General features: G+C 46.3%; 1 protein-coding gene across 7 annotated transcripts in view; it reads right to left on the bottom strand.

Annotated features, from left to right (window-relative positions):
* Positions 1-26,271, bottom strand: part of TTLL5 (tubulin tyrosine ligase like 5) — a 213,984-nt gene that overhangs the window by 45,563 nt on the left and 142,150 nt on the right. For 6 of the 7 annotated variants that reach the window (XM_074955972.1, XM_074955974.1, XM_074955975.1 and 3 more), the window contains one exon: positions 8,968-9,166. In XM_074955972.1, coding sequence (XP_074812073.1) covers positions 8,968-9,166 — 199 coding nt within the window. Of the gene's footprint in view, positions 1-8,967; positions 9,167-26,271 lie in introns of those variants that run through there. The other variant, XR_012639975.1, reaches the window with a different exon arrangement.

The following is a 26,271-nucleotide window of genomic DNA, read 5'->3' as shown; positions in this document are numbered from 1 at the left end:
CTTCCTCAAAGCTGCTTAGTTAGATCCCCATTCAGAGCAGTGAACTGTAGTCATGTGGCTTACTGGTGAAAAGTCAGTTATGAAAGATGAGGGGAAAGGGTGAGCACTAGCCAGTCTCCTGGGAAAGGTTGGGGCTTCAGTGCACTTGGTTGCATTTGTCCTGAGTTTCTTTCTCTGGTGAGGAACACACAGAGGCACAGTGAGTGGGCTCCAGGCTCCAGAGAAAGCCACAATCTGAGGATTGGCTGAGTCCCAGCATAAAGACAGGAAAAGCCCCTCTCCCCCACAATTCTCTGGCAAATGGCAGGGCACTCGTGTGGGAGGGAGTTTCTGACAGGCAGAGCCTGGGGGGAGAAAGGGGAATGTGAGAGCCAAACCAGGCCTTTTCCACTACAATTCACTGACGAGATCTGCTGAGCTTTCTACTCCTCGTTAACCTCTCCATGTCCTGCAGCTCCATTTTGATCCTGGAGTCCTGAGCAGGATTACCTTCAGGTACAACTGTATAAATGACAAGTCAGGAGGAAGGCAGTAAATGCCACACTCTTGGCTTAGTCCAGTACAGCTGAGAGCCCATCACATTATCAGGGAAGGGATGGAGTCTCCCCACTCACTGAGCTTTCCTCCCCTGACCCAGAGACCGCTCCTCACTGCATCCATGCACAAGAATTTTTTTTTTAAGTGCTTTTCCCTTGTTACTAAAATCCTGACACCTGGAGTTTGCAAAACTCTTGCACTGTACTGTCTACGTCACCTCCCCAAACATGCTCAGGCAAGAAGGTCAGTCACCCAGAAGGAAGAACAAACAGGAATTCTTATAACACAGGCTGATCATCAGAGGCACGGCCGAGACCTGCCTAAGGAAAGGTTAGGGCTGTTTTGCTTCGGGACAATAGACTTCTGAAAGGCCTCTGTCTCCAGACTGTGCTGAGATCCTGGCTGCCTTCCACCGCAGCCAGGGTGTAGAGACTAGGGGGTTGACACTGACCATGGCTTCTGGATCCAGCTACAAAGCACGCTGCCCTGCTGTGAACCCTATGGGGGCGGGGCAGGAAACCAGAAGAAGCTACTGTGCAAACAAAGGCCAGACAGAGAAAGGGATGGGAAGAGATTTCAGCACATACACACAAGGAGGTGCGCCCTCATCATTCAGGATCCACAAAGTCCAGTTCTAGGGAGGACTGTAGCATGGAAGAAACTCTGATATAAACAGCCCAGGAGCATCCAGTACCCAACAGTTATTAAGGGAAACATCCAGAACAGGGCTTACAATGCTGGAGAGTTGGACTGGCTCCTGAGGAGACTCATGCCCTCCCCTGTGGAAGGTGCCAAGAACACAAATCTGCATAATATTTAGCACAATACAGGACTTTGCATCTTCAAAACACTGCAAAAACATTAGCTAATTAATCCCCACAACATTCCTGGCAGACAGGTCTGGAGTATTAACCCCGTTTTATAGGTGGGCACTCTGGGCCACAGAGAGGGCAAGTGACCTGCCACAGATGGAGCCACCCTCAGAGCTAGAGTTAGAACTCAGGAGTTCCTGAGTCTCAGTCCTGTACTCACACCAGTAGATCACACCTCTCCTCATTTTACACAGAAATAAAGTACAGACAGAATGATAGCTGCACAAAAAGAATGCTTTTTAATTAGAAAATGTCATGTACAATTTGCCAGTCAGGGTGAGGCACATGGTAAGGTATCAGCAAGCAGAAACCAAGCTTCCTGTACCCACTCACAATTAAAGTGAGGAAGTACCAGAAGTTTGAACTAAAACAGTTATGCTAATGATCTTCAAAAACAGAAGGAAGGATCCTGCCACTTACCCTCCCATATATCCAACATCTATCCCTAGAAAAATAATAGAACAAATGCCGCAAGTAAAATCAATAAATAATCACTAAACCTGAGAATGACAGAATCACAAGCAACAAGCAGAAATGAGGATTTATAAAGATTAGCTCACCAGACAAACATAATTGCCTTTTGGGACAGAATTACAAAATACGTGTGTATAATGTGATGAGGTTTTGGATGTTTGTAAAGCATTTGCTACAGTTTTCTATTAAATATATTTACAAAGTTCAGTCAAATCAGCGTGGATATGGTAGAAAACTGGCTGAGTGACCAAACAAAGGGGCAAAAAGTAATGATAATTGGCAAAATACTGAGTTGTGGGAAGGGAAGTCTAGTGTGGAACCACAGTGGTCAGTGTAAGGGCCAATCTGCTGTAAGGATTTCATTAATGATCTAGAAAAAGGAGAGCACATTAATAGAATTCACAAATTATAGTACAGTGGGTCCTACTTTGTAAACTATTCAGGAGAGGGACTGTCTTGATATATGTTAAAATAAACTGACTGTATGCTTTCTCCTTCTACCCAACCCCTTTATCACGAAGTTTGTTTTCTTAAACTGTGAGCTTTCTGGGACACAAATTGGGTTTTATTATATATTTGTAAAGTATTCAGCACATTGTGTGTGCTGAAATAAATAAATAAATAAATACATAAATATAATGAGATTAGAAACAGGGGGCAGAACTTCAGGTGGTATAAATCAACATACCATCACTGACTTCAGTGGAGTTATTTTATTTTACAGTAGAACCTCAGAGTTACTAACACCTTGGAAATGGAAGCTGTTCAGAGCTCTGAAATGTTCATAACTCTGAACAAAACTTTATGGTTGTTCTTTCAAAAGTTTATAACTAAACATTGACTTAATACAGCTTTGAAACTTTACTACGCAGAAGAAAAATGCTGCTTTTAACCATCTTAATTTATGTGAAACAAACACAAAACCAGTTTCCTTACCTTGTCAAATCTTTTTTAAAAACTTTCCCCTTTTTTTAGTAGTTTACGTTTAACACAGTAATGTACTGTACAGTATTTGCTTCTTTTTTTTTTTTTGTCTCTGCTGCCTGATTGAGTACATCCGGTTGCAAATGAGGTGGGTGGTTGACTGGTGAGTTTGTAACTCTGGTGTTGGTAACTCTGAGGTTCTGCTGTACATAAACTAAAGATATGACCCCATAGGTAGCAAATAAAAATTGGATTTGCCTTGGAAAACTGCAGTTAACACATTTGCAGAAAAATAATCCAAGGGAGAAAACTGGGAAAAGAAATGTATGAAGGAGATCAGGGAGGGAGCTAAATAGTCTTTAATGCAACATGGTAGCAAAAAATGTCAATGCAGGTTAGGCTGCTCTCAGAGAGGCCTTGCATCCCAGAGCAAAGGGGGGGAGGGTTTTTTTTCTAGTGCAGCCACACCTGCTTTGAATGCCCCACATTCCCAGTGAGACACTGACAAATTGGAAGACATCCAGAAAAGAGTAAAAGGAATTAGTTATGAGGAAAGTTAAATCTCCTTAGCTTAGCTATGTGCTGACTAACTTGGGACCATGCAACTTTCTGAAGGGTATAAGGGAAGAGAGGAATTATTTAGCAACTGGGGATGAACTGGACACAGTATTTATATCAGAAAACTATTTAAACTACTGATTGAAACTGTAACCATGAGTGACCCCAATACTCATTATCATTTGTTAAATGTTTTATCTGACCCTTTCTGACACAAGGCTGCATTGATAGGAATCATTTTACTATATGACTGAACTAGGGTTGTTTTAATTTAACATATTTCTCATTTCCCATATGCAATGTTTAGGATAAAGCTCTAGATCCAGTAGCTGCCCATACACATAAAATAGATACAGGCTAAACAGAACAAACCTACATAGGGGAGAAGAAGCCTCCATGACAGTTAGTGGCAACTCCCCAGTAGAGGGAACAATTAGAAAGTAAACACTGATTGTTTAATTTCCTAGGCAAGGGCATCTCTGGTAACAACATCCAGGTCAGATCACGTCACTCATCGCTCCCTTCAGCTGCTGATAAACTTTCTTCCTTTCCTGTTGGTTTGATCATGTAACTCCTGTTCCTTGAACCACTCCAGTATCAGATTTAAGCTTCTTGTCATCACCTTCAAAACTCTACATAACTCTGCCCCTCCCTACTTATCCTTCCTTGTCAAGCTTCATGCTGGCTCTCTGTCCCCTGCACTCTGCCAGTGCTCCCAACCTCCTCCATCTGTCTGTCAGATTCTCACACAATCACCCTTGTGCCTTCTCCCGTGCAGGCCCCTATGAATGGTACAATATCCCTGAGCTCCTCCAAAAAGGACCTCTCTCTTCCAAATTTAAATAGTTCTTTAAGACCCATTTTTGCCATGTTGTCTATAGTGAATCAAGTTGACTTGTATATAAATTGCCTATATTGTTATTCCCCTTCCCCTGACTACTTGTCTTAGATTGTGCACTCCTCAGAGTTTGTACAGCACAAAGCATGCCTTCCGTTTGCACATATACATATGGCTTTAAATATGACACTCCTGTCCTTCCATTCATACAGCTCACTTCCAACACATCAGGCTTTCAGCAGCACAGAGAGCAGGCCCTTCCTTGAATCATGCACAGTGGTGCTGCTGTTACTCACTCACACACTGCCTGTGGACAAACAGACACATCCAAACCAGACATCATATAGAGAAGGGGAAAACAGAAACTGCTCTCAGTACAGCAAGGCACCTTTCAAGGACATGACATATCAGTGAGGTGACCAGAGAAGCCGTGGCATGAGCACCTAGGCTGCTGGGAAATGGCTGGGTTGCCTCACCAAGGCAATTCCGAAGCCATGACTGGAATTGCAACATCATATGGAAATGCCCTCTTTGTGGCCTGGAGATACACAGAATGCAGGGTCCAAAGCACTCACAGTAACAGATAGTGTGATACTGCCTGCAAATGATAGGCCTTTTCCACTTGGGCTTCATTTCTCCTGCTCCTAACAGTATCAAGTTCTCAGCACTACTATAACTCTTTTCATCCACAGCTCTCAGAGCAATTCACACAAGTGTGTCAGTAACAGATTGGAAACTGAGGCACAAAGCCTTAGGCACCAACTTTTATTTTTCCTCAGTGCTGCTCCACCCCGGCTCTACCCTGAAACCCCCCCTCCCCCGCCACTCTGCCCCTTCCCCCAAGGCCCCACCCTTGCTCAGCCTCTTCCTGCCCCCATCCACCAGCCACTTGCTGCTCTCCACCCTCCCCCAAATACTTCCTGGAGCAGCACCCCTGATTAGCTGATCGGCAGCACCGCCAAACAGCTATCGTTGGTGGGTGCTGAGCACCCACTATTTTTTTTTCATGGGTGCTCCAGCCGTGAAGCACCCACAGAGTCAGTGCCTATGCATAAAGCAATGAAATAACTTGCTTAAGGTCCCCAAGTGACCTGACAGAGTTAGGAATAGAAACAAGGTGTCCTGAGTCCCAGTCCAGTATCCTATCGACGGGACCACAGAATAAAGGGTGCCAGGGAGCAGGAACTGAACAGTCTGGAAAATGAATAAAATTAGATTTAGTAAAACTTCTCAACCCTGATTAAGGTTCTGAGGGAAGAACTCAGGATCTATTAGAAGAGGTAAACCCAAAGCCAGGGAACCTGGAGGCTGGTGTGCTGCACTTCTCTAAACCCAGAGGTCTGAGGTGAAGGCCTTATTCTCCTCTGTACCACTCCCCAAGGCTGTGCTGATGGAGTCTCCAAATTCTCCTGCCAGTCTTCTCTCCCTTCCCCCACATTACACACAGTGTTCTAAGTGCTCTGAGAAGCAGGAGCAATTCCCAGATGAATGCAGAATTTTTCTGGCTTTGTGCAATGAATTTTCTTGGATCAGAGCAACAAGAGTTGGTTGTGTTGAGGCTGCCCTCCCAGCACTGTGAGTGTGCAGTACATAGGGAGCCCTCAGCAAGGTGAGGAAGGCTGTGAAAGACCCATTGATGCTACCCACTGACCTCCTCCAACCCCAGGCACCCTGCCTGCGAGAACACATGGTTTCTGTGGGCCCTACCCTCAGGATGCCAATAAACACTTCTCATTCCCAACCTCCAAGCCAGAGTGCTTGGGTAAAGGAGTGGGGGAAAACTCATCGTCATGAGATGCCACCTCAGAAAAGGGCTTTTTGTGAGTGCAGATCTAAGGTATGGCAAGGGAGGACAGAGGGAGAAAGCAAGAGGAAGGAAGTGACAAATGGGGGAAGGAAAGAGACAAAGAGAGAAAGATGGAAGGAAAAGTTTTAAGCCAGAGGTTTCCAAAATGTGTTGTGTGCAGAGTGGGCTGGTCACCTGCTCCTGGCTCCTCCCCTTATGTCCAGCTACTACAGTGATTAAATACATTCCTAATGTCCTTTTGCCACACAAGCCACTGGTGTCATACACAAGCCATTGGTGTCATTGGCATAAGGATGTTTTATCGTTACAAGGGGGTGAGGCCCAGGCATTGTGAATTGGGAAAAAAGTAGGAGGACCTGGGTGCAGCAAGCAGGACAGTGGATGGGGGGCAGACAAAGAGTGGAGTGGGATGGGTCTTGGACAATGGAGTAGGTATGGGGGTAGGAGGCCTGGGTGACAATGAGTGGGAGATGGGTAAGGCCCAAGTGATAGTGAGCAGGTGAGTGGGGGCCCAAATGCAGTGAGTAGAGAGGAAGTGGGGAGGCACAGATAATGGTGAGTGGAAGGGGAAGGCAGGAGGCCACAGTGAAAATAAGCAGGATGGTGACCTGGCAGTGGTGAATGGAAGGGAGTGAGGGCTGGGGCTTGGACCAAAGTGAGTGAGAGGAGGTAATGGGATGGGGGAGGGTGAGTTGTAAGGGTAGGTTGGGGGAGCCAAACAGTGGTGAATGACGGGGACAGGGAAGGCAACAGTGAACAGGAGAGGGAGGTGGTGGTAGGGTAGGCGATGGTGAGTCTGTTGGGGTGCTCTGGCTACTAAGCAGGAGAGGTCAGTGCAATTGTGACTGAGATGGGAGATCTGTTTGGCACCAGGCAAAGACAAGTGGGAGGAGATGTATCCGAGAGACACTCTCTCTATTAAGACCTGGCTTTCAATACAAGGAAGTCTGAGGGTATGTCTACACTGCAATTAAAAACCTGCAGCTGGCCTCTGCCAGCTGACTCAGGCTTGCGGGGCTACTTAATTGTGCTGTAGATGTTCAGGTTGAGCTGAAGCCCAGGCTCTAGGACCTGCAAGGTGGGAGGGTCCCAGAACTCAGGCTGCAGCCTGAACTTCTATGCAGCAATTAAACAGCCCCTTAGCTCAGGAGTGTCAGCCCTAGTCAGCTGGCATGGCCCAGACGTGGGTGTCTAATTGCAGTGTAGACATACCCTGAGTGTTAAACAAATCCCTTTCTTCATTAATGGCAATTTCAGAGCTGCCTGAGCCCGTGGCAAGGCAATGGCCTCGATATTGCAGCTCTGAACTGTTCGGCTCGGGGGGCGGGGGCGAGGAGTGGAGGCTTAACAAAGAATCACTTTAACAGAAACTCCTGAGTAATGGCTCTGCCCTAGGCCAAAAATAACATCAGCTCAATGTCGGCAATTAGAAGAGGGCTCAGCCAGGCCCCCATGGTCAGCTCCAGCCTCCTCACAGGCACAGCTCAGCTCGGCTTGCAGTGCTACCCTACACTCATCAGCAGCCACGGCTGCCCACCCAGAGCCCCTTGGACAGAGATGAAAGAAGGGCCTTCTGCTCCTGCTCAAAGGGGTAGCAAGCGGAGAGGGGGAGTTTGGGGAAGGAAAGGACACAGTACAGACAGAAGTTGCCTCCCTCTCTGATTTTCCTCCCAGAATGGTGGGAAATTGAGCCATAAGCTGTTTGTTAGGGACCTGCAGTAACTTGTAATTCGTGCCCCTGATATGGGGGTGGAGGGGCCCCACATGTTTAGTTCTTGCTTGTGTTTGAGGCCATCCCTTCCAGACTGCCCAGCAAATACCAATAGCTCCCACCTAACTTGGGTCAAGCAATCTGTGCTGAGTGGAGGTCCAAGCACATGAAGAATCCCACTGCCGTTGCAGCCACCAATCAAAATGAAGGAAACCCTGCCCTCCATGAGAAATGGGGTAACTCATGCTTTATAAACCCCTGCAGAGTCTCCATCTAGGGTGTGGAGATTCTGCTCCAGACACAGCTGCTGAAACACTGCCATTCATTACATGGGAATCATACAGGACTCAAGGATCTTGATCCCGTTTCCATTTTCTTCCTGCCTTGACAGCATTGTGTCTCCCTCTGTCTCTTCCAATGGTGTCAAGGGAATGACTCTGTGCCATATGGCTGAGTGCCTAGCAATTAAAGGAAACATTAGATGCACTGACTGATAATGATGGTGTGTAGCAGGCCCTGGAAGGTGTGGGAGAAGCTCACACCTCGGCTCAGGCTCTATACCTGTGTCTATTGTGTATTTAAGGCACTTAGAATATTCCTGGCAAAGATGAACCTTATTCCCTCACAGGAAGAGTGGAGACTTCCCCAGAAATGAAGCAATCCAGGTAATGTTTGGTCTTCACTGTGGTGAAGTCCTTTTCCTATCAGTCTACATTGTTTGGTGCATGGGTACTGTGGTGTGTGGGAGAGGACTTGGTCAAGCTGCAGCTGAAACAGAGACCACTAGTACCAACTTCACAAGGCAGAGACACATGTCAACACAGCTATGAGACTCTGGGGAATGGAGACACACAAACGTAGCAATGACACTCGTATAGGTAAACCACATGTGCTCTTGGTGGACACAAACACATGCCACCACAACTATGGGATTTACAGACAAAGAATCTCTGGGCCAGGTAAGGCTGGGCTCTGACTCAGGAACTAGGTAGGATAGTGAGCAGCAGCACTCAGATAGCCAACTAGAGAGGGATCCTGACCCAGCAGGGAGGCCAAGAGGGACAGCAGCATTAGGCTGCTATCCGAATCACTGAATATAAGTTCAGTCCTGTCCTCATAACCCACACGTGGTGCTTCCTCCCCACAAAACCTTGTGCCATGTCCTGGGTGTGAGACTGCCCCATGCCGGCCCACAGGTGTAGAAACCGGCAGTGGTCCTTCTCAGGCAGACTTTTGTCTCAGTTACCTGGTGCCGGGCTCGGCTTTGCTCCAAGAGCTGTCGGGACTGAAGCTTCTGCTGCTGGAGTTGCTGCACGGCAAAATGGAGTTGATAGCTGCCAGCAGTTGGCTGATACTTGGGATGTGCCAGCTGGCTTCCTGTCACCTTGCTGTAGACACAGTTCTCTAATTCTCCTTCCCAGGCGAAGCTGTCACTCTTTAGAGCCCTGAGAAGAGAAGAGCCATCACACATGTTATCCATCTCCATTACCCTGCATGCGAGGCCAGGGGAGCTGCTGCCCACAGGGCATCACTGCTCCCAAAGGAGTCACTAGTATCTTGACAGGCATGCGATTAGCAACAAGTGGGTGGCACTGGCAAGTAGAACACATGATACAAATGTTGCATGTCAGCTGTGAGCCTGGAAAGGAGGACCTGCCTCCAACAATAAAAGTCTGGAAGTCTGGACTGGGCCTATGTTACTATCCTTACTACCATGCCTGAGGTGAACAATTGCAGAGAAACAAGAGGGAAAATCCAAGAGTGACATTAGGACATGACCATGGCTATCTAGCTGGCACTGAGGGGAGACAGTCAGCCTTGTAGCCCCCAGAGTCAGGGTTCCACAGAGTTACGTGGCCGAGCTAAGGATTTCTGTAATTGGGGACCTACACTCTTCTCCACTAGGCCCATGGGTTTTGTGGAGAGCAGGCGACAGAGTGACAGGGTCACAAGGTGTCCTGGAGAACCTGGGATAGTCGAGCAATCCAGATTCCCTGCGCTAACTGACCAGATGCCACATGGTCCACTGAGCCTGACCAATAAAACCTTTAAGTCCCATTGCTTGAGCCTCCTATGTCCCCACTGAGCTCATTCTTCTCTCCCATCGTGCCCCATGTCTAGACACTCCCTTTGGATCTCATGTGTTGAGAAGTACAGACTTTCCTTAAAGTTCCTATGCACACTGTAATTGACTGGGATACAGATGATGCTTGTATCTGCTGCATCCTACCACGAGTGCAGAGAGGGGATAGTGTTTCTGGGTGGAGGAATGCCACCCCCGTCTCTTCACTTCATAGAGTTCAAATAAAAAAAAAAACCCCAAAGCCCATCAATTAACCGTTGGAACAATTAACCATTGGACCAATTTACCAACAGTAATTTTTAAATCAAGACTGGATGCTTTGTAAAAGATCCACTCTAGGAATTATTTTGGAGAAGTTCTATGGCCAGTGTTATGTAGGAGGTCCAACCAGATGATCACAGTCACCCCTTCTGGCTTTGGAATCTATGAATTTATAAACCCCAGACTTCCGTGAACCTGGTATGGTCTCCCCTGCAATCCTGGCCACCAAACTGATCCAGAGTAACATATTGAGGATGGTTTCAGAGTAACAGCCGTGTTAGTCTGTATTCGCAAAAAGAAAAGGAGTACTTGTGGCACCTTAGAGACTAACCAATTTATTTGAGCGTAAGCTTTCGTGAGCTACAGCTACATCCGATGAAGTGGGCTGTAGCTCACGAAAGCTTATGCTCAAATAAATTGGTTAGTCTCTAAGGTGCCACAAGTACTCCTTTTCATATTGAGGATGATCTTAAAAGGGCCAAACTCAGTTACCCAGCCCCCAACACATACTTTCTGTGGCTGAATCACTAGGAGAGGGCAGGGACACTGGAAGAGGTTCAAGTGGACCCATCCCCACACCCAAACTCTCAGCAGCAATGGAGCAAAGCAGCCCTGCTTAGCAAGGGACATTGGTTGTCAGCATCTCCATCCTGCTTCCTGTGGGGCACCCACGCCCCTCTGTCCTATCTCGGACGCTTTCCAGGCCCCTCCATTGTGCTGTCTGCAGGGGACCCCATACCACAGGCCACCCTTCATCATCATATAAAAAACCGATTAGAATCCTGTACAAATGACTTTGGCTCCCACCTCACTGAGTCTTAAATTGTCATCTCTGCCTCTTTTCCAAGTGCTTGGGAGGAAGTGTGGTCTAATGAATACAGACCTGGGACTCAGAAGATCAGTGTTCTAATCCTGGCTCTGCCACTGACTCAGTGGGTTACCTTGGGCAAGTCACTTCGCCACTCTGGGCCTCTGTTTCCCCTCCTGCCCTTTGTCTTTCTTTTCTAAACAGACTGTAACTCTTTGTGGGCAAGGACTGTCTCTCACTATGTGTTTGTACTGTACCTAACACAACATATATCTATATCTATCTATGTCTTTTAAATGTCCTCTCTGTCTTTGGCATTTTGTGGTTCTTCAGTTTCCCCCTCTTACGGTACCTGGTTTATTTCTCCACTGTCCCCTTCCTTCCTTCCTTCCATCCTATCTCCTCAAGATATTCCCTTTCCTGTTGTTTCTGTCGCAGCTCCTTGGTCACTTCTCTCCTTCCCAGTTATACCCAAACGAAATGAGGAAGAGCCAAACTCTGGGGTGTCTAGTGCCTAGGAATGCATGCCCCCTCTTTTCCTCAGGTGAACAGTGTAGTCCTTGTTCTCCAACATGGCTGGATCCTGTCCTGCGGCTCTGCCTACAATCGCTCAGCTCTGTGCATCATGCATATGCCACAGGCTGAGCAGGGGAAGTGTTGCAAGCCCCTCAACACTGCCCCCTACTGGGCACAAGATGCCCCAGAAGTGTAAATACAAAGAAATGTATCGCAATCACAAGGCATATTGAGAAACCTGGAAATGATCTCCATCTGCTGCCTCATCAGACCTGCCTGCTCCCAACACTGGTTATTATCAAGTTGCTGTCATCTGGCCCTTTCCCCATATCCTTGGGGTAACACTGGCCCTCACACTGCATGGATCCTGACTCTATCCCCACTTCCAGGGGCTAAAGCCCCTGGACTCTTCTGACAGCATGTGAAACAGCTGCAGCAGCTGTGCTCTTCCCAGTGAAACTGGGGGGGGGTCATGCTCACAGTTGAGAAACAGAGGAGATGTTGCTGGGACTGGAACACACTCCTGTGAGGACAGATGGAATCATTGCAGACCATTCTTTGAAGAAACAAAAAGCAAAACACCAATGCCCACTGGCCCCAGTAGATATGAAGGTCACTCAAAAGCAAAGCTGGAATTAATCTGGCACTCAGCAGGAAGCCTGAAGAGGACCCTCTCATCAATGGCAATGAAGGATCTTGAGCTGTGGTCCCTCAGTTACAAACTACCCACACTACATTCTACTTGCCCATTTGTCTGTAGTGTGTAATTTTTCTCACACCTTCAATTTCTCCTCCTTATTGCCATAGTAAAAGGTGGTGAGTCGATTTTGTACCTGACTAGTAATTTTCATGGTCACATCTCTCCTTAAACCCCATTCTATCCCTGGAGCTTCCCACTAAGAATCTACCAAGCACAAGGAAAAACAAGTAACGCTCACCCCATTTAGAGCCTGGACATTCCTCTGGTCATCAATATGTTAGGGGTCTGAACTGTCTGACTGACATTAAGCATCCTCCTTCTCCTTGGTGTATTTACCTGGGTCACACTTCCTAACAGTGCTCAATAAAGAGTAAGAGTCCTGCTGATCATGGCTGCTTTCTGAAAGCTCTTTGGGACGGGCACCTATAGTTCTACAGTGCAGCTCCCATCCTGACTGAGAATCAAGACATAATACAGAACTAAGGCTTGTGAAGGTGAAGTGAGTCAAGCAGTTCTCAGGGCACTCAGACAAGGTACCCAACTGATCCTGGAGTTCAGTGCCTGCTCCAAATCTCCCAGAGATCTTCCTCCAGTTAAGAACCTGCACGGCATAAATTCTATCCTTTAATGAATAAGAATGCCTGAGAAGCTAAAGACAGGGTTGCTTTCTTGAACTTACGCAAGCCATGATTAAGTGAAAGAGATACACTGATGTGATGTGAACACCTTTGAAGATAGCTTTAAATTGCCCCCCGTCTAACCAGCAAGACTTGCTGTTGAATGGATGAAACACAAAGAGGCCCAAATCTGTGTTTCAGGAAAAGGGTGCACATCTTGCAGCAGCAGGATATGAAGGCAATAAGATATGAGACATATTCACTGAGCTAAAGTCAGTGAGTAGCAGCAGCAATCTTTTGGCAGGTGTCATACCAAAGATCTGAAGGGATCATATTTAACCTACACATTTGATGCTGTAAGGGGTGATTGTGACACTTGTACACCATGTGCCAGCTCATGCCAAGGCCCCCGGACCACACCGAACACTGACAAATGCATAGATGGAACCCAGTCTGGCTCACCTGTGTGTTAGGACCGTTAAAATAGGTACTAGAGTTATAAGAATGTAGATTTTATGAAATGCTTGTAGAATACTGCATGTATTAATCTTACTTATATAATCTTACTTGCTTAGTAGAGGCCTGTATCCCATGTTATAAGGTATTATTTAAGTGTTTGTTCTGCAAATATAAAAATGTTTGCTAAGACTGTAAACCCCCACAGCTGGGGAGAAGCATCACCAAATGTTGACTTACTAATTTACCACAAGAGGTGTCATCTCCTCCCCAACAAAGTAAGGCCTAAAGACACCAGACAAACCATTGTGGAACATCAGTGGACAAAGACAAAAGATGATTGCTTCCCCATGAAGCTGGTCATGCACAAGCCCTTGTCCCACCACAGCTTGAATGCTGGGGGAAGGGAATAAAAATCCTTGTTAAAGAGAAATTATCACCACTATGCTGCTTAGAATTCAGAGGGGGCAATATTTCTAAGCATTAGCAAGGGATCCCTAAGCTGCTTAGTTTGTTTAAGCCCTAGGGGATATATAGCACTTGCATATACATCAGCTACTATCACCTTTTGAAACCTAAAATTGTAACTCATTTGTGTGTGTATGTTTCCCTTCTTTAACCTTATAAAATAACTAGGGCTGTCGATTAATCGCAGTTAACTCATGCGATTAACTCAAAAAAATTAATCGCAATTAAAAAATTAATCACTATTTATCGGTTTTAATCGCACTGTTAAAACAACAGAATACCAATTGACATTTATTAAATATTTTAGATTTTTTTTTACATTTTCATATAGTATTCTGTGTTGTAATTGAAATCAAAGTGTATATTACCGTTTTTACAAATATTTGCACTGTAAAAAATGATTAAAAAATAGTATTTTTCAATTCACTTCATACAAGTACTGTAGTGCAATCTCTTTGTTGTGAAAGTTCAACTTACAAATGTAGATTTTTTTTTTTTTACATAACTGCACTCAAAAACAAAACAATGTAAAACTTTACAGCCTACAAGTCCACTTAGTCCTACTTCTTGTTCAGCCAATCGCATAAACAAGTTTATTTACATTTACGGGAGATAATACTGCCCACTTCTTATTTACAATGTCACCAGAAAGTGAGAACTGGCATTTGCATGGCAGTTTTGTAGCCAGCACTGCAAGGTATTTAAGCGCCAGATATACTAAACATTCGTAGGCCCCTTCATGCTTCGGTCACCATTCCAGAGAACACACTTCCATGCCGATGACACTAGTTAAAAAAATAATGCGTTAATTAAATATGTGACTGAACTCCTTGGAGGAGAATTGTATGTCTCCTGTTCTGTTTTACCCACATTCTGCCATGTATTTCATGTCACAGCAGTCTCGGATGCAGCACATGTTGTTCATTTTAAGAACATTTTCACTGCAGATTTGACAAAATGCAAAGAAGGTACCAATGTGAGATTTCTAAAAATAGCTACCGCACTCGACCCAAGATTTAAGAATCTGAAGTGCCTTCCAAAATTGGAGATGGATGAGGTGTAGAGCATGCTTTCAGAAGTTTTAAAAAGCAACACTCTGATGCGGAAACTACAGAACCCAAACCACCAAAAAAGAAAATCAACCTTCTGCTGGTGGCATCTGACTCAGATAATGAAAATGAACATGCATCGGTCCGCACTGCTTTGGACTGTTATTGAGCAGAACCCGTCATCAGCATGGACGCATGTCCTCTGGAATGGTGGCTGAAGCATGAAGGGACATATGAATCCTTAGCGCATCTGGCACATAAATATCTTGGGACACCAGCTACAACAGTTCTACAAGAACACTTGTTCTCACTTTCAGGTGACATCATAAACAAGAAGCGGGCAGCATTATCTTCTGCAAATGTAAACAAACTTGTTTGTCTGAGCAATTGGCTGAATAAGAAGTAGGACTGAGTGGACTTGCAGGCTCTACAATTTTACATTGTTTTATTTTTGAATGCAGCTTTTTTTGTACATAATTCTACATTTGTAAATTCAACTTTCATGATAAAGAGATTGCACTACAGTACTTGTATTAGGTTAATTGAAAAATACTATTTTTTGTTTTTATACACTGCAAAGACTTGTACTGTAACTCCTCACTTAACATTGTAGTTATGTTCCTGAAAAATGCTACTTTAAGCGAAACGATGTTAAGCAAATCCAATTTCCCCATAAGAATGAATTTAAACGGGGGGGGGGGGGGTTAGGTTCCAGGGAAATTTTTTTTGCACTCGGCTGAGCCTTCAAGGGTTAACACATTGTTGTTAATGTAGCCTCACACTCTACAAGGCAGAACTAATGGAGGTAGGAGACACAATAGACACATGACAGTGGCTGTGGAAACCGAACGTGATGATGAACCCATACTATCCCACTGGAGCGCACCACTCCCTCCACTTTCCAAAGTGCCGGGGGCTGCATGTGTGCCTGAGACAGAGACACACACCATGTGTGAGAGAGAGAGACAGAGACAGAGACACACACCGTGTGTGTGAGAGAGAGACGTGCATTGCCCCTTTAAGTACGCTGACCCCACTCTAAGTACACTGCCTTTTTAAGTAGATCAGCAAGTTGAGACAGCAGCTGCTGACAGCAAGCTCCCTCCCTCCTGAACCCTGTCATGTCCCCACCTGCTCTGTGGAGATGGGGTACAGGAGCAGGGGGAGGGGGACACCCTGACACCAGCACCCCTGAACTGCCCGGCAATTGATAGCCTGCTGGGCGGCTGCTGCACAGGGAACTTAGGGGAGCTGATAGGGGGGCTGGCAGCCCACGCTGATTCTAAGCCCCACCAGCTAGCTCCAAAGGGCTGCTCTTCCTGCAAGCAGTGGACAAAGCAAGCGGCTGCCAAACAACATTATAAGGGAGCATTGCGCAACTTTAAACGAGCATGTTCTCTAATTGAGCAGCGATGTAACAACAAAACAACGTTAACCAGGACAACGTTAAGTGAGGAGTTACTGTAATCAAAAATAAATATAACGTCAGCACTGTACACTTTGTATTCTGTGTTGTAATTAAAATCAATATATTTGAAAATGTAGAAAACGTCAAAAAAATTTAAATAAATGGTATTCTATTATTGTTTAACAGTGCAATTAATCACACAATTAATTTTTTAATCGCTTTACAGCCCTAAAAATAACTCTTTATTTCTTTTCCCTAGTTAATAAATCTTTAATTAGTTTACTACAGGATTGGTTACAAGCATTGCTTTTGGTGACAGATCTAAGGTATAAGTTACCTGGGGTAAGTGACTGATCCTTCGGGGCTGGGAGTAACCTGAATATTGTTGTGATTTTTGGTGTAAGGGAACATTTATCACAAAGAAATATTTATGGGTGGCAAGACAGACTGGAACGCGCTAGGGGACAGTCTGTGACTCCATGTTAAGGCTGTCATTATGCTTGAGTCATTCACATTTAATACTTGGTTGGTCAAATCTAATTATAGAACATACAATCAGTTTGGGGTTTGTAACAATCTGCCCTGAGGTTGGCATGCACTTTCGTGAGCCACTCCAGACAGCCTGACAATGACATTGCCCATTTTACAGCCAGTATTTGCTCTGTGCCTTACAGATGATGCTCAGGGGCTGTGGCCTGTGGTGGAGTGAAGGCCACTGGCTGAGTCGCAGAACTGAATGCTTCAGAGGACTATTTCCCAGAGGTTCCGTACCACAAAGGTACTGCATTCCTTTCTCTTTCACCTTTCTGGTGATGGACATTAACTATCATGGAAATGCACAGATTGGGGATTGCTGGTCCAAGTTTCAATGAAAGCAATGGGATTATTGGTGTGATTTTGAGTTCACCCTCTCCAAATGCCTCTCTAAAGCACATGTTTGCCTTTGGTCTCTAAGCTGAGCTCTTCTTATTTAACCTGAGTATGATCTATAGGCTACAGTGAGATTTATAGGGTGGTCTCTAGCAGAGTTTAGCTTGGTTGTTCCTGTCCAGAAAAAACAAACATATGGAAACCATGTTATCACTATTTTGGAAGAGCCAGGACTGTAATCAATTCTGGCTAACTAGTTTTCCTGTAGCGTAGACACAGTTTCATATACAACTCACCTGCGCTCCACTGTCCATGATGCTACTCTACACCCAGGGAATCCCAGCAGCGCCCATTTACAGAGACCACATCAATGCAAGTTGCTTTCTGCCTATGTTTCACTTTGATGGTTTGTAAAACTGTTTGTGATGGGATGGGAATATTTTTTCCCATTAGGCTTCATGGCATTTGTTTCCTTCTAAATGGAGCTGAAATTAACAGTTACATTTAATCTAACTACAACTTCAGTAGGTGGCAGTGTGGCCCTCCTAGTAGAGGCCATGGAGCTCCCAGTGCAGGACTTGGGATCCTACACAGATAAGGGTGCCTGCCTCTCAGCTCTGCACCACTACATATAGTATATTATAAAATCAGCTCTGACCCATACATGGCAAGGCGTGCCCACATGGATGAGATGGGAATTGGGGTTAGTCTCTTTGAATCATGATGCTATTGCCAGCTACATGCTCTAAACATCCAACCTCCTTTCCTTGTCTGCCATTCTAACAGGGCAGCTTAGAGCTCTAGTTTCCTCTCTCAAACTCTGTCTGACAGCTGGTTTATCAAAGAGGGTCTCCCTTGCACTATGGCTGTAGCCATCACTTGTGTCTCATGACAGTAACTAGCACCTGCACTACTACTTTTCAAGGGAATGCTTTCACTTAAGTGATCTGTGTTTCTCCCTCCTCCACCTGAAGCCTCATAGGGTTGAGTCCTCCTTTTTTCCACCTTGGGATTGTCACTGGTATGCTGAGGCCTGCTGTTTGCCTAGACACTCACTTGCACGTTGTCGCTGTCTGTGTGCATGCACATGCGCACGTACACACCCACACCCATAAATGGGAAACAAACACTTCCCACCAGAGAAAACTGTGTTTCATTCTGTCAGTCAGGCTGGTTGTGAACAATCTTCTCCCAGCTCACTCGGAATTATTTAAGGATTGCTTAGTAGAGGCCTGGCCAGGATTCAGGCCAATCTCAGCCTGGGTGCTATGGCCCATCCTTCACAAGCTAGAACTTCTGTCCTTCCAGCAGCTCTTAGGACAACATGGTATTTCTGGCAAGAGAACTACTGCGTTCCTTTCTTTGACTTGTATTTTTCCAGAGACCCTGGGCAATAATTCTACCTCCTCCTAGGTTGACTAGGTGTCCGGTTTTTGACCTCAACACCTAGTCAAAAAGGGATTCCGGCAGCTCCGGTCAGCACTGCTAGCGTTGGAGGGGGGACGTGCAGCTGCTTCCGGGAGCTGCTTGAGGTAAGCGCTGCCCAGAGCCTTCACCCCTGAGGCCCCCCCCAACCCCTTGCCCCAACCCTGATCCCAATCCCACTCCCACCCTCCAAACCCCTCAATCCCAGCCCGTAGCACCCTCCTACACCCCAAACCCCTCACCCCAGAGTCTGCACCCCCATCCAGAGCCCGCACACCCAGCCAGAGCCCTCACTCCCCACCTGCGCCCCAACCCCCTGCCCCAGCCCCAGCCCTGATCCCCCACCCACACTCCAAATCCCTCATCCCCAGCCTGGAGCCCCCTCCTGCACCGCAAATCCCTCATCCCCACATCAGAGCCTGCAGCCAGAACCCTCTCCTCACCCCCCCCCCCGGGCCCCAACCTGGAGCCCCTTCCCACACCCTGAACCTCTCATTTTTGGACCCACTCCAGAACCCGCACTCTCATCACAGAGCCCGTACCTCCTCCCACATCCCAACCCCCTGCCTCAGCCTAGAGCCCCCTCCCATACTCTGAACCCCTTGGTTCCACCCTCCAGCCCAGAGCCCCCTCCTGCACCCCAAACCCCTCATCTCCAGTCCCACCCCAGAGCCTGCACCCCCAGCCGGAGCCCTCATCCCCTCTCACATCCCAACCCACTGCCTCAGCCTGGAGCCCCCCTCCCGCACTCTGAACTCCTTATTTCTCGCCCCATCCTGGAGTCCACACCCCTAGCCAGAGCCCTCACGCCCCCCCAGTGAAAATGAGCGAGTGAGTGAGGGTGGGGAGAGCAAGCGACAGAGGGAGGGGAGGATGGTATGAGTGGGGGCGGCGCCTCGAAGAAGGGATGGGGGAAGGGCATGGCCTCAAAGGGGGGGTGGGGCAGGGCAAGTGTGTTTAGTTTTGTGCAAGTAGAAAGTTGGCAACCCTACCTTCACCTCAGCAGAGGGTACAAAAATATCGTTGCATTTGGGGACAAATCTAACAGAGCTCCATATTATTGTGGCTCAAACTCAATCCAACAGTGCTTGAGCACCTTGCAACATTTCCTAGACTTCTGCTTTGAAATTCCCTTTCATCTCTACGGATCTCTTCACTGATACACCACCTTGTGGATGGAGGCACAAGCAACACCCTTGGAGCCAGCGGACTACGCCTGTGCTGAGGCCAGATATTAGAGGTGGGTCTGTTCATTGACTGGGAAGGAGGAGAAAAAGCTCATCTGGATCCCTGCACCCAATGGAAGGGATACTGGGTGCAGCCCTTGTGAGAAGAACCCAAATTGGATTTCTGTGCCTAACTGGAATGGAGTTAGAGAGAGGTTCTTAAAGAAATGAAGATTAAAAATCTAAACCTGCACAGCGCATACACTCACAGCAGATCAGGCTCTATGAATGCTGTATTGATTAGAACCATCCCTCTTGGAACTAGTGCCTGCTGAAAGAATAACATTAGTAAATAATATCAGTTTGCATAGCTATAGCATCTTTTATTCCAAAGTATCTCAAATCATTTTACAAATTTGAATTAAAGGTCATTTCACACACTACTACAATGCAGTCACCTCTAGGATGGGACATGATAGCTATTTAACAGTGGACAACAGAAAGAAGTAAATTCAAATCTTTATCCAATTGAAGCTGCATGGAGAAAGCCAGAGCACAGAATGTAATCACTCAAACTGGAATTTAGCCATGAAACTGGGGCTCAAGCTTCCACTCTTATGACAAGGGATCTTTAAGGATCATAAGGGACAAAAGCCTCAATTTTGGTCCGCCTCCCACCCCTTCCATGCCGGGCACTGGTTCAATACCGACCTCAGGCACCAACACCACTTCCTGCAGTACCTTAGTGTTCCTTGAAGGTTGCCTGTGCAACTACAGACTTATGTATCATTTTCAAAAGTAACTAAGTAACTCAGGATCCTAAGTCTCAGTGAAAGTCAATGGAATTTAGGCTCCTAAATGCACTTAAGTTACTTTTGAAAATGGGACTTCAGCATTTTTGAAAACATTACCCCCAGTCTAACCTGTGAGAACTGATAGGATCACAGCAAAAGGTGGGATGGCTGCATGGCTACCAAACAAAAAAAAAATTTATCCTCCCTTTAATTGAGGAAACAAACTGACAATGAAAGTATTTCACATCCTGTTCTGTAATGCCTGGAGTTAAGGAGGAACAAGGGTCACTGTGCCAAGAAGCAACAAGGGAGCCCAGTGCCGGTTTAGAAATCAGCACTCCCACCTTGCCATGGAATGCAAGACAACCTTGGGCAATAGCTCTTTGCCCAGGGGGCATCAGGTGCTGCGACAAAGCCAAGAAGCTTTCACAGCAAAGCCCTCACAGGCACCAGCTGGCACAACGCAGTTAATAGCCTAATGAATGAGTTTGGCTGGTGTGGCAGCTCCCAGCATCCTGGTGACTTGTGCTCAAGCATTCAGAGAAAACAGAACATTTTCTTTGGCACAGTCTGTACCTCCTCCATCCCTAACAACAGGCCCTTGACTCATGCTGGCTGTGAAGTGATGATAAATATTGTGGGACACAGCCCAGAACACTGGGGTCCTGGCTGGGGTGCAGGGCAGTGCCACTTGCCTTACGGTCCTCTTCTTCTCTCTGGCTCTTTTTTAAAAAACAGAGTAATGAGCCTCTAGAGCTGGCTTGTTCCCAGGCCCTGATGTTACTGGGGATATCTAAGAATCAGTGACTTTGATCCAGAGTGGCCAGCAACGGCCTGCACTGTAGTATGGCTGGTGTATCATGGGAGCCCCTAACACTCAGCTGTGAATGTGCTGGCAACAGAGATGACTCTCCAAATGCAGAGGAAAACAAAGTGCTTTTGACATTCCTGAGATAGTTACTGTCAGTATATTGGGGATTCTCTGTAACAAAGAGAGCTTTACCAGAGCCCACTCTCAACTGCCCAGGTACATGCAGATGGATAAAGGGGCAGGCTGTAGCTGGCCCATATAAAACTGAGATGCCATCATCTGGCCTGCAATCTGCTTCATAACAAAACAAAACCAAAAGAACCCCCCCCCCCGCCCAAAAAAAACCCCACACTGCAGAGAGAAGCCAAGGAAAAGCTTTTAAAGTTAATGAGCAGACTGTCCAGGCTGGCTTGGCAAGGCTAGTGGAACTGCAGCCTGGGTTCAAATCCAGTTCACAGTGACAAATACAATCTCCAGTGATATCTGAAGGTGTTGCAGAGCTGTAGGAGAGTTCCTGTCCCTCTGCATCAATCAGCCTCTCCCTCCTTACTGTGATGAGGTGCAGCTGTGGGCAACTTGAAACAGTCCAATTCTCCAGCCTCTCCAGTATCCTACCTGCCCCTTCTCAGCAGTTACAGTTACAGAAACAGGTGAAAGAAGCAGCCATTCACTAAGTCCCATGAGAGAATAGGAGAGGTACAAGGGAAACATGAAGGACAGACTCAGAATTGACAAGAGTATTAGAAAGAAGGGAGAGGAAAACGAGATGAACAAGAGTGATTTTGCAGACCAGCTCCTGTTGCCAATCCCTAGAGTATTTCACTGCCTAAATAAACTATCTATGACAGGCACAATCCAGGCATAATGGGACACCTCAGTACGCAGCAACCGTCAGGAGCCCCCTTTGGCTATTTCCCCCTTTCTGCTGGGAGCCCTGATAATGTTACAATAAGATAATTTAGAATCATAAGAATTATGGAGGGCATCCAGCCCTTCTCCACCCAGTGCAAGATCAGGACATTTGCCAGCGCTTTGCGCAGTCTAGTGATCAGTGTCCATAGTGATGGAATATAGGAGAGAGCTCCATAAGTTGATACACCTCAACATCAGGGGGTTTTCCCTCAGAATATAGCCTACATTTGCCTTTTCTCAGTTTCATCACATCACCCATCGCTATATCCTTTTACCCGCTTAGGGCTAACCCTTCACTTACTTGTACTTAAGTCCCCTCAGCTACAACACAACCTCAGTAGACATATTTAGTGCCTTTAATCTCTCCCTATAACTCAGTCCCTCCAGCCCCATGATCATTTATTGCTCTTCTTTTGAACTCTCTCCTATTTGTCAATGTTTTTGATAATGAGGTGCCTAGAACTGAATGCAATATTCCAGATGTGAATGTGCTAGAGCTGTAGAGAGAAATGGCATTCCTCCCTTGCTCCTTAACTTGATGATTCTACAAATGCTGCCCCCCCCCCCCAAAAAAAAAAAAATCACACAGGGCTTTTTTTAAAGCCATATACCATTGCAAACTCACATCTAATTTGCTGTCCACTTCCGTCCCTCAGTCTCTGTTAGATATTCCTGTTTCTCTCTGCCACTGAGTATCTGGCTTTTGGAACAAAGCCAATTTTATTGGAGCAAAGGCAATGTCACGTCTACCCCCCGTTGCTGCAGATTAGGAATGAAGGGTGTTGGCAGAACTGGACATGGAGGCCCGGGAATGGAATAGCCAGGAGTGCCGCAGGTCAGGATTGACATGCCTCAAGACAGCTGTGTGATAGCCCAGCACTGTAATAACCGAAGGTACTGCAGAGCAGGATTGAGGGGCACTGGCACAGCTGTGCAGGGGAAGCCTGAAGATAATTTACCTAAACTATTCCTGGATTTAGCTGGCATTATCAGCCTCTCACTTTCAGAAGCACGAAACCTGCCAGTCTTGTGAAATGAAATGAAACAAAATGTTTAGTTTTCAGTGGAGCCAGTTTTTGTTGGGCCCTTAGCAGCATCCTTGGCTCCATGCCAAGCACACTGTGTTGCCAGTCTCTCTGATCTGGGGAATACTTGGCAGGTAAGCAGCTTTGGATTTTTTCTCCTTACACAGGGCAGCTTTGAAAATTCTCTAGTACAGAGACTAAATCAAGAAGAAAGTAGCAGCCAGCTGGCTAGAAAGTTCAATGCCTCCATCCCATTGCTGCTCATCAGGTCACTGGAGATTCAGCAAAGGCAGCCGAGCATGTCTCCTCCATGTGATCCAGATTAACAAGATCACACAGTACATGGCAGCTTTACTCTCAGTTAGTGTAAGTGGAGGGGAAGGAGGTGGTCCTGGCCTCCTGTTGCCTGCACATGCTCCCACACCTGCATACACAGGCCCAGTCTGCTGGAACATTTTAACAGCATGGCACAGATGTAATGAGATTAGCAGTGATGGAAAGGGAGTGTGCTACTATTCCCTCCCTCCATGAAAGGATGTTGGGGAGAGGGTTTACTTAAATCTGACATGCAGTTGCGTGAACTGGCCTCTCACGCACATTTCAAAGCATTAAACAGATGTGAAGCTCAAGCAGAGCAGCTGGACCATTTATGGAGAGTGAGTCACACCACTGCACTGGTCACTGGCTGGTTTTGCCTTGACTAGGAAAAGTGATCACAGTGATGTCAGACTTAGCCAATACATGTTAGCTAGGCCTGACCCAAACTCAGCCACACTTCCTAATCAATACAAAGTCTCTGTTCCTCACATTGGTGTGAAGGGAAAGCACCTTTTGAACAGCTCAAGAAACAGGGATCCCAGGAACCATAGGGCACTGGTAGAGTTACCCCAGTGTAACTGTTCCAGTGTAAACCCATAGCATAAGTGCACAGCACTGGCATAAAATGTGATTTGCACTGACTTCCTGCCTCCAAAACCCCCACTGTAGGCAAGCCCATAGAGGATGGGGCTGGAAAAGCCTGGTTGGGTCTCACCCTGTCCTCCTCCCCAAGGGCAAGTACAGAATCCTTCCCTATTGTACATGTATAAGTGATTTGTCCATTCTATTTTTACATATTAAGGGGATGGAGAGTAGCAGTAGCAGGTGGGGAGGACAAAACTATAGGAGGACATCTCACTATTTATCTAGAACATGCTTCTGACTGTGGCTCAATAATTAAGCCCTGATGAGCTAACACCTGCATGGAGAGATGCTTTCTCTACCTCTCGTCAGCAACGAAAGGGTTAAGGCACAGCCAGTAAGTAAGCCTTGCGCCCTGTAGTGCCTCCTTTGAAAAGCCGCTTACACAGTTTACAGGAAGAGAGTGAGAGTGCAGCTGCCATCCCAGCCAACATTTGGTTCATATTACAGTGAATAAATCTCCCCCTCCCCCTTTTATTTTTTTCCTTTTTATATTAAAAGCCCAAGAAACATTTTTTTCCTCTTTAATATTTTCCATTAAATTTCTTCCTGTGTTGCCTTTCCCAGAGTACCATAGTCCTTGCTGTTTGTGCACTAGCAACATCTGGAAGATCCCACTGAGTAAAGAAACTGGGGATGGAAGGAATGGCTGAAGCCCCAGCCCCTCTCCCAGGACGCCAGGGAGAAGTAACTGTTAGGCTAAACTGGTGCAGCCTAGAGCATTCCCACCAAAAAACCCAGACTAGACCATGCTTGGCTGCTGCATGGATGCCTAAAGGACTGGGGGAGGAGGGGAGACAAAGGGCCTCCCCTCCATCTATCCCTGCATCCACAGTACAGGGGAAGGGATGCAAAATTAATTTTTTTTTTTTTTAAATTTAAGCAGAATGACTCAGAGCTAGTGCCACTGTCCCCACTAGTGTTCCTATAAGGGGAAGGACAAGCTGGCACTGTGCTGCTTCAAGGGTTGCTGCCCAGGCATCATTCTGCCTTCAGCCCAATGGCTCCTGCAGCGGCTCAGTACTGCCCCTGACCTGAGCTGGTGGTTTCATGTCACACTGTGGCCCTTGTTTTTTGTCTGAATTGTAAATATTAATCACTCATTTAAGGGGAAAATGCCTAGAGAATATGGCAATTTTCTTAAAAACCCATGCATACAAGGAAATGCCCAGTGAAGCTCATGCCTCTAACTAACTCGGTCCCATTTGCATGACCTTCCATTCCATTCATGTCACTCCTTGTGTGTGAGACAGACACATTCTGATGAAAATTCTCTAGAGAAAGACTTGATCAAGTTAGCAGCTTGCAAGATGTGCCAATAGAGGCTAGGACCACTGGAGAATGAAGCTTTGGTTTCATGCAAATAGGTCTGTGGCATCTCATCAATTCTCTACCCGCAGTATATTAAGTACCTAATTTATAATCCAGCTCTTAAAGGTATGTTTGCACATACCACCACCACAAGGCTTTCGAGCCCAAGCTGCAACATCGAAGAGCTGTCTGCACAGGTATTTTTAAGAGCCCCAGAAGCTCAAGTCTAATGAGCCGGTGTGGGAGACTTAATCCTCTGAGCTCCAAAACTGTTGATGTACCCTAAGAGGTTCACAGTGTTAGGTAAGGAAGGTATAGGTTACTGCTGAGCCTCAGAGAATGACAACACTTTTACATGTGAAAGCCTGTATACATTGAGGGAATTGTCTGGAAGGTGATCTAGTTTTGGTGCAGAGATGGAAAAGTCTATCTTGTAGGCGATTGCAGATGGCCTTAAAGAACGTAAGAGTAGTTGACTATAGTGATCTAAAAAGAGGTGCCCGTCACCATAAAAGGTGGAATAGCACACATACAGCAGGAGAAAGGTGCTCTGTAAATATAATTTAGCTTAGGCATTAAGGGCCATAATATCTAATGGCTAAAATACAGTAAAATAAGAGAAGAAAACAAAAATGTTAAGGTGATCTGTCAATCTAATGTGATGAGAATGGGTGTTTATGGTTAAAGCCTGGTTTATGCTAGAAAATTAGGTTGGTATAACTACATCAGGGTAGTGAAAAATCCACACCCCTGGGTGATGCAGTTAAACCAACCTAACCCCTGGTGTAGACAGTGCTAGGTCAACAGGAGAATTCTTCCGTCGACTTAGCTACCGCCTCTTGGGGAGGTAGAGTACCTACACAGGGGAGAGTACCCCTGCAGCATAGGTAGCATCTTCACTGAAGCACTG

Source organism: Natator depressus, chromosome 6, assembly GCF_965152275.1.
Source record: "Natator depressus isolate rNatDep1 chromosome 6, rNatDep2.hap1, whole genome shotgun sequence".
Lineage (NCBI taxonomy): Eukaryota > Metazoa > Chordata > Testudines > Cheloniidae > Natator > Natator depressus.
Note: the sequence above shows the minus strand (reverse complement) of the source record. Positions and strands in the feature narration are given on the sequence as shown.